The sequence below is a fragment of the Thamnophis sirtalis genome, unplaced genomic scaffold (assembly GCF_051295495.1).
Source record: "Thamnophis sirtalis isolate CommonGarterSnake01/CBP01778 unplaced genomic scaffold, rThaSir2_p1.2 scaffold_9, whole genome shotgun sequence".
Classification (NCBI taxonomy): domain Eukaryota; kingdom Metazoa; phylum Chordata; class Lepidosauria; order Squamata; family Natricidae; genus Thamnophis; species Thamnophis sirtalis.
Genome location: NW_028261389.1, coordinates 55377763 through 55393411, shown reverse-complemented (window position 1 = coordinate 55393411; position 15649 = coordinate 55377763). Strand labels below are relative to the sequence as shown.

Genomic DNA, 15649 nt, shown 5'->3' with positions numbered 1-15649 from the left:
AGTGGAACAGGAAGAAAATCTCTCATACCCATCCCACCCCATTGCATTCTGTTTTTTAACTTTTTTAGTTTTCATTTTTAACAATTAATGCTTTGTATGCTAGCTCCTGCCAACGTAGCAGTTTGGAAGCATGCAAATGTGAGTAGGTAAATAGGTACAGCTTCAGTGGGAGGTTACTGCATTCCGTATTTTCATGCTGGCCATATGATGATGGAAGCATCTCTCAGAAACACAGGCTCCTTGGCTGAGATTCAGAGATGAGCCCCATCCTTTTGAGTTGGTCACAACTGGAGAAGGAAAACCTTTAAATCTTTAATGTTTGTTTTATTATGTTATAAGCTGCCCAGAGACACTTAACTGTGAGATGGGAAGCATATAAATGTAATAAATAAATTCATTTAATTGGTAAATCAGTTCATTTACCAACTAAAACAAAAGAAAATGCAAAAATACAATGGGGAACAAAAGAAGTAATGTATATTAATGTGGCAATGCCTCACTGAATCTACAAAAATGACTCATTCTTTCAGTATCTTCATCAGGACACCCAAATAAATGCTACAAAGGATGCAGAATTCACACATTCATACCTAGTAAAATAAAAATGCATTTCTTTTTTAAAGTACGGCCAATTAAAAGGTTGGTTCATAGTTTCTGTAAGCAAGATCAAATAGCTTACTTAATCAGGTAAAGCCAAGTAAAGTTTCTTATAATGATTTTATTTCACTGAGCAATTAAAGATAAATAATATTATGCTGGGAAGTGCATAAGTGCACCAGCGTGCCTACTGTCCCTGTCCTACTTTCCCCATTGATATGTACTCATTTTAGGTAGTTATGGCTATGTTTTGCTTATTTATATCCATTTATTTGTGCCATTTTTTCATGTGTCCATGTCTATGGCTATACTGATACTTGTTTCCTTGCACTTGTTGATAAATAAATAAATGCTGATTGGTCTTGGCATCATTGTACAGTCACGTAAACAATCGGTATGTGTAGAAGTCAAATGGAGTTTAAATCCAGTAAGGAGAGTATTGCAACTATTAAAAGACAAAATACAAAACATTCAGTTTCTGTTTATTAAAGATACAATATTAGTTTAATTCAACCCATTTATTTGCAAACAAGACGATTAAAAATGCAATGCCAGATTGAACCACCTAGTTGAAGATATTCCAAACTATGATCAGCAGTTCTTTTGCTGAATCAAAATGAACAGCTGGAAAGACTTAAAAAATGAGGTTCAGCAAACAACAGCCAAATTGCTACTGATAATTAAAGTGTAGCAGAACACTAGTATGTGAAGATAGAGGTCAGAACATTGTAATCCCAACATCCTCCTTCCAAAAAGGGAGTTAAAATTATTATAATGTGCAGATCTGGACTAAGTGAAAATTGTTGTCTCAGCCCAACAAATTGTTACCTTAGGTTGATACAAGTCTATTTTTATATGTGTAACTTGTAAGTGAACAGTTGTTCAGAAAACAAAAGTAAATACTGTAAGCAATGGCTTACTAGCGTGACTGAAGCATAAGAACATTAGATGGAGGGAAAGTGGGCATGAATGGAACCAGATTAACTGAAGAATGAAAATTAAACAGTTGTATTCCATCTGGTGTTCAAAGGGGGCTTTCTGAGCTCACCTTCTCCTATAGAAACTACACTAACTTTAACAGGCAAGCTCCCTAGAATTGGAAAAGTATGTAGAGCAGGGGTGTCAAACTTGTGGCTCAAGGGCTGGATGAGTTACACACAGACCACGCTCACCCTGGCTCCACAAAGGCAAAAAAAATGTGATATGCTGCAATACATCACGTGACATGATTGAGTTTGATACCCGTGATGCAGACCATGTTTCTAGTAGAATCAGTTAAGAAACAGATATCTCCTTGTTCCCATAATGAGAAACCAGTATTAGTCACCTGTGAATACCTTGAAGCAATTTGCACCAGAATTGAGAAGTGTAGTTAAGGTGCAAGTAGATTAGAATTCTGAATCAAACATGGTATAAAGTTGTTGTTAACAAACATTAAGTTGCCTTATGTAGCTGACGTGCTCCCTGGAGTAAATTCTAAATTGGCTATAACAGAAAAATTGATAACAAAAATGATCCTACTAATTACACATCATCTGCATATTAAATATAATTAGCCATTCCATGCAAGACATGTAGGAAGGAAATAGTGCAATTGTTTTAAGGAGAAAAACATCATTGAAATTGACTAGTCTGGTTTGGAGAATGCAAATTCACTATAGACTAGGACCAACAAAAAGTTATTACTGTTAAGTTATAAACTGTATTGCAAAAGTAGACCCTGAATTAAGATGTTGGGCAGCTTTCCAACTTGATCTCAATAGTAAATTGAATAAAGTAAGGTGTGGTAGCTCCATTTCTGTTTAGTAGCAATGTAAATTCATTGTTAACATGCTTACAAAAAAAAGTGATCAAATATGCATCAAATTGGCAAAAAAGCATCTGCTGATTTTGTTTTATGTAGATAATGCCACCATTATGTCTCTGATTCAAAGTCATTAAGGAGAGTGCTTAAGGCCCTTGTAAACACTGCAAGAACAACAAAGTGACTAGCAGTAATTTTAAATTTTTTCGTCTTTTCTACCAGCCATAAGACTCATAATTGATACATTGCAAATCCATGAGTTGATCTGGTTGCATGTTTCAAATACTTAGAAGAAGTCTTTCAATCTTCCGGTAGGAAAACTGCTTAATTGAACAGTTAATTTGGTGCTTGAATTAAGCTCAGCCCAAAAGAGAACAGCAGTTACAAGATTTCGTAGAAAATAAGGAATGAACTATACTTCTGATGCAGTCATGCAATTTGCCATAAAGACAAATGCTCGACTTCTTTTTCAAGAACAATTTTGCTACCTATGAAAAAGTACAAAACTTTTTAAGAGCTTTCTTCCAAATATCCAGATGGTTTCATAATGCAGAACTGAAATTAGAAACTATCCTCTCAAGAACAGAATTTTAAATCTGACAAATAACTTGGCTACAGTTCAATCTGGTGACTGTTGTGTGGCTTCTTACTGTATCAAAGAATTGCAGAACCTAATGATAAATGGCATGCTGATGGATAATTGCTCTGGTAATTGTTAAGACCCAGTTTAGACTAAGGCAGTGAGATTATTAGTGGACTGGGACACAAAGTTAAAACATGACTTCAATCAAATCACCTGTCTATCAGAGAAAACATTTTACTACCTGTAGTATTTACCTATATGTAAATAACCTGAAATCACTTATGCTATGTATCACTGAGTATTTTCCATCATTACAATATTGTTTAAATATTTACTAGAATTATAATAATGGGAGGTAGACACTAGTATATAAGATACAAATCTGCAATGAAAAGGTCTGGCTATAGTTTCATAATAGGGTGACACAGAAATACTATACTTTTGCTTTCTTGGAAACACCCTGAAGCATCCAGTCTCCAGGGGAAAAGTAGTTGCACGTCAACAAGAGGCTTGAAGCAATGCGAGTTCACTGCCCCAAAGCCTCATTTTGGTGTGAAAATGCTCTTCTGGGCCGAGTCTGGAAGCCTTTTGATGAGATCCACCGAGTCTGCCTGCCACTCCAGATATGGCAGGCAGTCTGAGTCAGAGAAGCCAAGCAGGGCACACTCGTCCTGCTCTCCCTCTGCTCTCACCAGGAGCAGGGAAAGAAACAGAGAGGCTGGAGAGGAGACAACTCACTAGATCTTCGAAAGATAAGACTGCTGTGACACTGGGTCAAAGGCCGCAAAGGCACAACACAATCCAAAGCCCCAGTGATGCCCTATCCCAGGCTTCCACTAGGGCTTTGGTCGAGTTGTGAGCAAGGGATTCAGGAAAAATCCCAAGCTCCATCAGGAACCTTTTAGGGTCCATCAGGCGCCTGGGGTGGAACCATCTAGTCGGTTCCGCCTCCCTGCAGTGAGGGGTAGCAATATGGAAGTCAAGCCTGATGAGGAAATGATCTGACCATGACAAGGGTTGGATAGAAATATCCCCTAAATCTAGATCATTCATCCACTGCCCAGAGACAAAAATCAGGTCGACCGTGTGTCCCCCATTATGGGTGGGATCTTGAATTAACTGAATTAGGTCCATAGCCGTCATGGAAGCCATGAACTCCCAAGCTGACTCAGATGTCTCGCCAATGGAAGGCAGATTGAAATCCCCCAGGATCATAAGCCTGGGGAAATCAAGGGCCAATCCAGTTAACATATCCAGCAGCTCCGGCAGGGCCGATGAAACGTAGCAGGGAGACAGGTACGTAACAAAAAGGCCCACATGAACTCCAAGGTCCCATTTCACAAAAAGGGACTCACACCCGCCTATCTGACGCACAGTGACCTCCTGAGGTCTGAGACTTTCCCTAATAACCACCACCACCCCGCCACCCCTGCCCTGGGCTCTCGGCTGGTGAAATGCCTGGAAGCCTGGTGGGCTAAGGGGAACACCCCCCTCTTGGCTCAACCAGGTCTCCGTAATGCATGCCAGGTCCGCTCTACCCTCTTGTATGAGGTCATAAATGAGGGGAGCCTTATGTACCCTGGACCTGGCGTTAAGTGACACCAGCCGGAGACCAGGGTCCTATAATGCCGAGCACCCAGGGGTGTGAGAAGGGTGACGAGGGTCGGAACGCGCGATCGCTCTTAAACAGCGGACCCACGTCCCCTGAACATAATTTGGCCCTCGGCCCCCACCATATCTGCCTCTCCCACAAACAGTAGAGATGATGAACCCCCCAATGGAATGTCTTAATGTCTCCCCTGGAATCCCAACCCTTCCCAGCACTCCCGACCTGCACCCATTAGTTAGCTCTGGCCTGTGCCCTGGCACATTCCCCACCAAGCCTGTCTGAGCAATCCGTATCAACACCCCCCCCCCGCCCTCCCCTTAAAATTTGATTTAAAAACCCCTGTAACAAACCCCTAAGAAGTCTCTTCTTGGCATGCCACCTCTCGGGATCCAAAAATCCATCATTAAGGAAGCATCTTGATAGGCAAGAAGGCCATCCCCAGGAAAGGGGGAGCTCCCGAAGGGAATAAAGTTCTGTCGCAGTATAGCATAGAGGAGAGTGTGGCATCAACCAAATGGGATGACATCACAGGGAGATGGAACGAGATGACATGTCCACGGGGGGGGGGAGCTGACAGTGTTCAGGGGGGTAGCGGGAAGCTGCTGCTGGGCACACCCACGCCAGCTGCAGGGATCCCAAGCCGGGCGACCCGCCACCGCTGCCACTGAGCACACCCACGCTGGCTTCAGTGACCCCAGGCTGGGCGTTCTGATGACCACACCCATGCCAGCTGTGTTCAAGGGGGTAGCAGGAAGCTGCTGCTGGGCACACCCACGCCGGCTGCAGAGATCCCAAACCGGGTGACCAGCCGCCGCTGCCACTGAGCATACCCACGCCGGCTTCAGAGACCCCAGGCTGGGCGTTCTGATGACCACACCCATGCCAGCTGTGTTCAAGGGGGGGCAGCAGGAAGCTGGTGCTGAGCCCATCCACGCCGGCTGCAGAGATCCCAAACCGGGCGACCCACCGCCATCGCTGACCGCACCCACATCGGCAGCCGCTGACGCTCTTCATTTCTCCTCTCACCGCCAGCCGCCCCCTTTCACTCACGATGTTCTGGCTACGAAGCAGTAAATCGCAGCTCAAGGGTATCCCCTAGGTCCCAGGAAGTTCTCATAGCTAGATCTGGAACCAATGATGGAATAGGGTACCCCTGCAAGCTCCCGAGAAGGACAATCATCTCCCCGAAGCTCTCCTCAAACACGATAGGACACCATCTTGGGCATGCGCACAGAGTGTTTAACTGAAGCCTCGGTAGAACTGGATTGATATTTTTGTGATAAGACCAACCCAGCAAAAACTCAGCTATGTGCCTTCCATCTTCGCAATAAACAGGCTGCTAGGAAGCTGCATATTATATGGAAAGATATGTTATTGGAGCACTGCCACAGCCCTAAATATTTAGGGGGTCACTTTAGACAGGGCCCTAACATATAAGCAGCACTGCACCAATATTAAACTGAAGGTCAGTGGACAAAATAACATCTTCAGGAATTTAATGTGCTCTACCTGGGATGCCAAACTAGGAGTATTTAAGACCACATCTCCAGCTCTTTGCTACTCAGCAGGCGAATACACCTGCCCAGTCTGGTATAAATCAGCACATGCTGAGAAAGTAGATGCTGCTCTGAATGAAGGTAGCAGAGATTCTCAGTCATCCAGGTTATGGTTGTCCCAAAAATGGTTTTTCAAAAGGCAATTGGACTTTCTCCATAGTGAGGGGGGAGGAGTATCCAGAGTGGGTTGACCTTGTCCTCTCATGATTGGATGAGTCAGATAAGCTCTTTGGGCAACGCCCCCTGGCCAGCAGGACTTCCTCATTATTCGACTCATCCACTCAAGGAAAGGTTGCACCACTCTGGACCTCCAGTAATTTACAAAGGATTAAGGAAAATAAACTTGGACCCGGCGAATCCTGCCTCCCTACATCGCACAAAGCCTCCTCCTGCAAGGACTGGACTGCCACAAGCCCCCTGGGGCGGCACGTTGCCCTGGCCACGGAGTGAGACAGAGTCACTCAGTGAGGACCTTTGCCAGGCAAGCAGGGGGAGAGGGCACATGCTTCCTAGAGGCAGCCCTTGCCACAGAGGCTTCTCAGGAGCAGAAGCGCTCCTCCGCTCCCCTCAGGGGTTGAGCCACGAGGGTTGTTAAAACGCCCTGGAAAGCCTGCGCTGGCAGCTATCACCAGTGGACAAGGTGAGAGCCGGAAAGGCTCAGAAAGAGCTGCGGGAGGCAGGGGGAGGCGAGAGCGGCAGCGGCAGCCGCATGGCAAGCCTGCAAAGGCAAAAGCCATTTCCATGTGCTCCAGCAAAGAGGAGCCTTTTGAATTTGGAGCCGGGGGCCATCTTGAAACCACGTGGTCCAAGATGGCGGCCCCCAGCAGCTCAGGAGGCCAGCAGGAGCCCAGCTCTCAGCCCTCCAGCAACACCACCACCGGAGGCTCTGAGGAGCCCTTAAAAAGGTGAGAAACCATCGCAGAGGCATTAGCCAAGGGTGGGGAAGGCAGCAAAGGGCCAAAAGGAGGCTTATCAAGGAGGTTAAAGAGGCAGGCGGTGGATCAATCCCCCCCAAGCCTACCTCCTAGATGAATCACAGAGGCAGCTGCCACAAGACTGCAGGAAGAACCCCCCCCCAACTTGAGAACTCCTCCCCCCAGGGGAGGATCCCCTTCAGCTGGTCCTCCGGTGTTTCAGAAATCTTGCCTAACGATGAATCACAGAGGCAGCTGCCACAAGACTGCAGGAAGAACCCCCCCCAACCTGAGAACTCCTCCCCCCAGGGGAGGATCCCCTTCGGCTGGTCCTCCGGTGTTTCAGAAATCTTGCCTAACGATGTATGCAAGCCCATTTCTGTCCCTTTTCTGACTGCCAAGTAACAGGAGAAGGCTTCCCCCTTAATAACACTCTCCTTTTAAGTAGGAGAAAGGGAGGGGGCGAGAAGGCCCTCAGAAGGACCAGCCTCTCAATAGCAAGAGCTGTGTTTTTTGTGGCTAATGCTTGCTTCCCCCTTAATAACACTCTCCTTTAAGTAGGAGAAAGAGAGGGGGGCGAGAAGGCCCTCAGAAGGACCAGCTTCTCAGTAGCAAAAGCTGTGTTTTTTGTGGCTAATTCTTGAGGGCGGGGCTATGGTATTTGCCCCGCAGAGCCATTTGGGAAGAAGGGGGAGGCCCCACGTGGCCCAAGACGGCAGCCCCCTGCAGCCTGGAAAAACACAAGCAGAGGGGGGAGGAGTAATCAGCCCGGCTGCTAAGGCTGCAGTTCCCAATGGAGGGACAGAAGAGCCAATCAGGTTAGAGATTACCCCTGAAGGCCTTCCAAGGGTGGGGGTGACTAGGCAAAGAGCAAATGCAATGCAATACAATACTATGCAATACAATAGCAGAGTGGGAAGGGACCTTGCAGGTCTTCTAGCCCAACCCCCTGCCTAGGCAGGATATCCTATACCATTTCAGACAAATGGCTATCCAACAGCTTCTTAAAAACTTCCACTGTTGGGGCATTCACAATGTCTGGAGGCAGGTTGTTCCACTGATTAATTGTTCTAACTGTCAGGAAATTTCTCCTCAGTTCTAAGTTGCTTCTCTCTTTGATTAGTTTCCACCCATTACTTCTTGTTCTGCACTCAAGTGCCTTGGAGGATAGTTGGGCTGTCTCTTCTCTGTGGCAACCCGAGATATTGGAACACTGCTATCACGTCTCCCCTAGTCCTTCCTTTCAGTAAACTAGACTTACCCAGTTCTTGCAACCGTTCTTCATAGGCTCTAGCCTCCAGTCCCCCGATCCCCTCTGTTGCTCTTCTCTGCACTCTCCCTAGAGTCTCCACATCCTTTCTACATCATGGTGACCAAACTGAATGCAGAATTCCAAGTGTGGCCTTACCAAGGCCTTATAAAGTAGGATTAACACTTCACGGGAGCTTGATTCTATTCCTCTGTTTATGCAGCCAAAAACTGTGTTGGTCTTTCTGGCAGCTGTTGCAAACTTCTGGCTCATATTAAAGGGTTGTCCACTAGGACTCCAAGATCCCCTTCACAGTTACTACTGTGGAGCAAGGTATTCTGTACCTGTGCACTTCATTTTCGTTGCCTAAAGGTAGAACCTTACTTCATTGAATCTCATTTCTTAGGCAGTGCCCAATGTTCAAGTTATCAAGATCCTTCTGTATCTTTAGCCTGTATTCTGGAGTGTTGGCTATTCCTGCCAGTTTGGGGTCATCTACAAATCTGAGGAGTCCCCCCACCGATCAGCATTTATCAAACAGAGATCTAACAGTCATCTGGCTCCTTCTTATGACCGCTTGAGATAACAGCAGTACTTAAAGAAACAGTACTACTATCAGAGCATATATATTGCTAACCCAACTGTTAGCTTACACACCTAACACCCTCATTCAAATCACTGATGAAGATGTTGAAGAGTACTGGGCCCAACACAGAGCCTTGGGGTACTCCACTGCATTCTTCCCTCCATGAAGAGGCAGTTCCATCGAGGAATATAGGTGTGTGCGGTTGGTCAACCAGTTACAAAGCCATCTGGTGTGACAATGTCTAACCCACATTCTTCTACTTTATCTAGTAGTAGGTTATGGTCTAACTTATCAGGACTTGCTGAAGTCCAAGTTAACTATATCGATGGCATTCCTATAGTCCACTAGTGTTGTCACTGTATCTAAGAAGGCAATGTGGCTAGTCTGGCATGATCTGCTTTGACAAACCCAGGTTGGCTTTGGACCCTTGATCTGTTTTTCTCCCTTTCTGAAGATGGGAACCACATAAGCAATCCTATAGGAGTTCTCCGGTGCTCCAGAATCTCTGATAGAGATAGTTCAGTTGTTTGGAGATCTCGTCTGCCAGTTCCTTCAGATCCCTGGGGTGTAATCCATCCGGTCCTGGGAATTGGACTTTGGCTAAGGTAGACAGGTGCTCACTTACCATTTCTTCCCTATCTCATCTTGGGTTCCTAATCCGATCTTTGGGGTGCTGTCCTTGATAGGTTGGACTGTTTTATCCCTTTGGGTAAAGACAGATGCCATACATGAGTTAAATAGTTCTGCCTTACCCCTGCTGCTTGTCACCTTCTGGCCACTTTCTCCCAGCAAGGAACCAATTGTTTCCTTAATATTTCTTGTTTTTAACATGTGGGAAGATGCCCCCTTTTGTATTTTATTTTATTATTGTTGTTGTTGTTGTTATCATTATTATTATTATTTTACCTTTGCAGCAGGCCTTTCTTTATTGTGAGCCTTAGCTTCCCTCACTTCATCGTTACACGCACTCTAGTGGCTGACCATTGAACTCCGCCTGTGTTTACATTCAGAATATCTTTGCGCTAATCCTAGCCATAGAATCATAGCACCCTTATGGCCGGGGGGAAAAGGGTCAGACAGGCCAATCCACAGGCCAGAACCCACCACAAACTCAGAATGGAATGTCCGACTATGAGAAATCGCAGAAGCACCTCAGATAGCCTGTGATCTTAGACAGCATTCGCTGAGGGCAGGACATATAGCAGGGGTGGAGAACATCAGAGCCGACTGGCTCAGCCGGACCAAGGTGGACAATTTGGAGCGGAAGCTGCAGCCAGCAATCTTCAAGGAGCTGGCGGAGTGCTTCGGATGCCCGGAGGTCAACTTATTTGCCATGCCCCTCAACGCTCAACTCCCGAGTTTCTTCTCCAGGTACCAGACATGGGGGGCAGAAGGGGTGGATGCTCGGCGAAGCCCCTGGCCCAGGGGTCGTCGGTATGCCTTTCCGCCCTTACCCTGATCCCCAGGGTCATATGGAAAATCCTTCGGGAGGGGGCGGAAGGGGTTCTGTTGGCGCCTCCCTGGCCCGGGAGGCTGTGATTTTCAGATCTCCAGTCGCTTTCAGTGGAGAGGCCCTGGGGAATCCCCCAGGAGAGGATATCCCTCAACCAGAGGCCGCTGGAGCACCCAAACCCTCAATGGCTCCAGCTGACTGCTCGGCTCTTGAGCGGATCATCCTGGGGAAAGACCTCTTCCCCCCCAGGGTGATGCAGACTATCCAGACTGCCCGCACACCCTCCACAGAGCGTATCTATGGCTCCATGTGGCGGCCCTTTGCCTCATGGTGTAACTTCCTGGGATACAACCCTATCCAGGCCTCAATGCCTCAGATTCTGGGCTTCCTCCAGGCAGGCCGGGACAGAGGGTTAGCTCCTAACACGATTAGGAGACAGGTTTCAGCCATCTCATCAGTTCTCCCGCGTGGCAGGAGCCAGGGCTTGACTCACCATCCTATGGTCAGGCAATTCCTCAAGGGGGGCTTCCAACCCCAAACCGCACACAGTGTTCAGGTACCCTTCCTGGGACTTACACAGGGTAGGGAACACTCCATCAGGTGCTCCATTTGAGCCTTTACGAACAGTTTCCCTTAAGTTCCTGACTCTTATGGTGGCCTTTCTGGTGGCCATCTCCTCCGCCAGGCGGATATATGAACTGCAAGCCCTGTCCACCAGGGAGGATCTCTGCGTCTTCCACCAAGACATGGTGGGGTTACGACTGGATCCGTCCTTCATCCCCAGGGTGGACCCCTGCTTCCATCGAGCCCAGGAACTGATTTGCCCAGACTCTGTCCAGACCCTTCTCACCCGTTGGAGAAGTGGCACACTCTGGGCGTAAGGAGGGCCCTGTGAATTACCGCAGGAGAACCAGGCCAAACAGGAAATCTGAAGCTTTGTTTGTCTCCTTCCAACCAGGTCCTGGGTAACGAGGTGACTTCCACCACAATAGGCAGGTGGTTGCAAACCTGCATTGCCACTGCATACCAATCGCAGGGCTTACAGACACCAATCATATCACAGCCCACTTCATGTGGAGCGCAGCCACATCCACGGCCTGGGCCACGCAGACATCCCTGGCCGAAATCTGCAGGGCAGCCATGTGGGCCTTCCCCTCTCCCTTTGCTAGGAACTATAAACTGGACTCTTTTGCCTCGGCAGAAGCCTCTTTGGCGCAGGGCGTTGCAGGCGGTTCTCAGGGCGAGGCCCACGCCTCAACTGGCATGAGGGGGGACATGGGGCCTCAGGGGTCTCCCTCCCTAGGGACGTGCAGGCTCTGGTACGTCCCACTCTGGATACTCCTCCCCCCTCACTATGGAGAAAGGGCATTGGTACTTACCTGATACGCCTCTTCTCATAGTGGGGGGAGGAGTATCCAGTCCCTCCCTGACTATATTTGTACGACTAAGTGTTATGTTCATTGTTTTATGAAATTATATAAATATTGATGTCGAAGACGATAAAGCTAAGAACTGAATTAAGAGTCTGGAGTGAATGGTGCAACGAGTCAGATGGAGCTCTTCGTCAAATAATGGGGAAGTCCTGCTGGCCAGGGGGCGTTGCCCAAAGAGCTTATCTGACTCATCCAATCATGAGAGGACAAGGTCAACCCACTCTGGATACTCCTCCCCCCACTATGAGAAGAGGTGTATCAGGTAAGTACCAACGCCCTTTTTCCTTGAAAATGTTTCACTTCTCACCAAATGCCTTGAACCTACCCCTCCAGATGAGATCTATCATCTAGCTGGCATTACCCCGCCTGCTGTTCACAGAGAAGAAGAAGAAGCATACAGAAAGAGACTCAAATCATCAATATATAGACAACAATCTTTCTATGGCCAACAACCAGCTCAGCAGAGACTAAAATTCAGGAAAAAATTCTTTAGATCAATGGAAGACTTTGAAAATTTTGAAAGCAGAGTAGATTTATGGAAATCTACAAAGACCGAACACTGGATAGAACCACCTGGCACCTGGGTCTGATCAAAGCTGGGAATTATGGAAATTATTGAATAGACTGTACAAAGGTACAACAAGATCCAGAGACACTCTTAACAATGGGCTCTCTGTTGCTTCTGCTCTTTGTGATTATGGTGACATGCAGACAACAACAAATATGTATACCTGCCCTTTGTGCCCCTATCAGTGTACACTTGAGGACCTCATGGCAGAACAATAGAACACAATTAATGTTGCTAGTTTCTGGGCAAGATCTGTTTAATTTGTACATATTTTAATCTTGCATTTTATGTTTTAAATTTTATATCATATAATACGTCTTACTTTAATTGTGGTGCTTGTGACACCAATTTTAAAAAACAGAGTAATGGGGAACATTCAATACCTAAGAATGAAACATTTTTCACTAGATGATCTTTCCAGACATAATTTTAAATACCTTTCCTTCCCCAATTATGATCTGAACTAAAATGTAAGTCCATTATGAAAGACACAGAGTTTTTGTCAAGACGAAAGGAACTTTTTTGTACTATTAATTGAAATATGGAAGAGAAGCCATTTTCATCAGGATGAAAATGCAACCTTGCACTTTGGATTAATTAATTAATTTTTAAAATAACCCTTAACCACTGCTACTATGTATGTGTGTTAAAACCACACATACATAGTGGCACTCACTATACCAATCATGGGATCCTATGCATGATTTACATGGAAATAAGTCCAACTGTATTCAATAGAACTTAAAGCCAACTAAAGAAGAGGCTTTAATTTTATGCTTACTTAATGTGTATGGATGACCCATGTTATATAGTAGGTCTTACAAAATAGCTCTTCAGAAATCAAGATGGCAAAGATAATCCAGTTAAACACAATAGAAGAAAATATATTATCATCAAACATTTCAAGTTTAATTAATTCTTCTCCATTACTATCTTGCTGCTACATCACCCAAGGAGATTTTCACTAAACAGTTGTAGAGCACTGTATTTCTTTTCTCTTCAAATGCAAGTTGCATCATTTAGTCTCTTTTAAACCCAAGCCATATATAAAATAATGAAAATCAATATAAAAATCAGACTCAAAAAAGAAGACAGCCTAAGCTGGCAGGAATAACCAACACTCCAGAAGACAAGCTCAGAATCCAAAAAGATCTTGACAAACTTGAACAATGGGCCCTATCCAATAAAATGAAATTTAATGTGGAGAAAAGCAAGGTTTTATACTTAGGCAGGAAAAACTGAAGGTACAAATATAGACTAGATGGAACATGGCTCAAAAATAGTAATTGTGAGAGGGAAAATGACTTAAATTTGAGTCAGCAGTGTACAGCAGCAGCCAAAAATGCTAGTATAATCCTTATCGTATGAAATATTAGTACTGCTTTATAAAGCCTTAGTAAGGCCACACCTGGAATACCGCATCTAGTTTTGGTCACTACATTACAAGAAAAGATGTTGAGACTTTGGAAAAAGTGCAGAGAAGAGCAACTAAGACAATTAAAGAACTGGAGAATAAACATGGTTAGAGGATTTGGAATTGGCTAGTCTAGAGAAAAGAAGGACCATGAGAGCAATATTCCAGTGTTTGAGAGGCTGCCACCAAGAGGAGGTAATCAACTTGTTTTCCAAAGCATCAGAGAGAAGGACGAAAAACAATGGATGGAAACTAATGAAGGAGAGAAGCAACCTAGAATTAAGGAGAAACTTCCTAAATAGTGAGGACAATTAACCAGTGGAATACAAGTTGCCATCAGATGTTCTGAGTGATTCATCACTGAAGGTTTTTAAGAAGAGACTGGACAGTCACTTGTGTGAAATGGTATTGGGTCTCCTGCATGAGCAGGAGGTCCCTTCCGGCTCTATTCTGATTGATTTATTGATTTCATGAACAGAAGAGTCTAGCTTAACTTGTAGGTTACCATCAGGGTAATGTTATCCTAGGAATCTTTTCTAATCCTTCTTGCTTCAACTATTTATTTTTCAGACAAACATAGCTAACCCAATGAAAGAAAACCAATCACTTAACATTTATTTCAAGGCACCAATACTGCATTCCAGCTCTATAAGCAAATACTTGCAGGAAGAAGGCCAGCCTGTTCAGGAATTAGATGAGTGAAGTTTCACGTATTTCTGCATTCCTCGGCCCGCCTAGGAATGTGGGAGGCGTCGCAATAAATAAATAAAGGAAAACAGCACCGAAAGAGGAACTCGAGTTTTCTGGAAGTACATATGGTGTTTGGAAGTGCAAGTGAAAAGGCACGCGAAGAAGCGAAACGTAGAACACGAATCTGTCTCGTGCTTTGAAGCGTCCTACAAGTTTCTGCGGGGCGGGCAGAGGCCAGCCTCGGAGGGCAGAAAACCCCAAATCCAAACACGGTCTCGCAGTTACGCTTTGATCGCCGCACTTCTAAGAAATCATTTTCCCAGCAACTCACCGCAAGGGAGGGAAGTCCGGCAGCTGCTTTCCGCTGAAGTGGCGCGCTCTGGCCCATCGGGCTCCGAAGGAAGAGGTTTTCTCGCTTGGGACATGCGTCAGTCCTTTCCACCGAGTCCTGCGAAAGATCCTTCCCGCAAAGCTAGCGCGCAACCCTGAGATCATAAAGAAATGGAGGGTCTCAAATGAGTGCCAAGTAGCCCGACCCTCCACCCACGTTTTATCCGTAGGAGGCAAAATATTTGTTGCTAAAAAAGATCCCTCCGCCCCCGGCAACTGAAAGGCAGGCGCGCGTTGGTCACCGACTGCTAGGGAACCCAAACGCGCAGAGCCAACGCGCAGACCCAAGGAGCTAAAATAGACGGTGAATATAATCATTGCCTCCCCCCCAAAAGCATCTTTACTGTGGTATTAACTTTGGGACGTCTGGTCTTCTCCCTCCCCACTCTCTCTTTTCACCCCCCCCCCCTTGGGAAGGAAAACTTTGCGGAAGCGGTTCTTCGCTTTCTCTGACCGCGCGCGCCTCCCTTTTGCTACTCTTCGACTGCAGCAACCTGCCTCCTCCTCCTGCTCCTGCTGGCAATCTCTTGGGTGAACCGGGTGGGCCCAAACGCAACCTCACAGAATGGAAAGTCCTCGCTACAGTTTTTGCTCAAGTTTGGTATTTCTCTAACTTCATCCCAAAATAACTTAAGTGAAATCCGGAAGGACTCTTTTTTGTTTCTTTCCTGCCTTCTTCCCTTGTAATTTCCATACAACAGCCTGTTTCTTCTGTGGGGCTCCGGTGAATTATATTCACTGTCCTGCCTAGAAGATGACCATGGCCCACTGATTCTGTCCTTCTTGCTGGTCCTCTTCACTCC

The 15649-nt window shown here is 46.0% G+C and overlaps 1 protein-coding gene across 2 annotated transcripts in view; it reads right to left on the bottom strand.

The window, feature by feature from the left end:
* Positions 1-15297, bottom strand: part of MDFIC (MyoD family inhibitor domain containing) — an 82068-nt gene extending 66771 nt beyond the window's left edge. The window contains exons 1-2 of one of the 2 annotated variants that reach the window (XM_087723632.1): positions 15203-15297; positions 14788-14941 (exon numbers count right to left, since the gene is read on the bottom strand). In XM_087723632.1, the coding sequence (XP_087579758.1) occupies positions 14788-14881 (94 nt within the window). In that variant the 5' untranslated portion in view covers positions 14882-14941; positions 15203-15297. The other variant, XR_015697777.1, reaches the window with a different exon arrangement.
* Between the last annotated feature and the right edge of the window lie 352 nt (positions 15298-15649).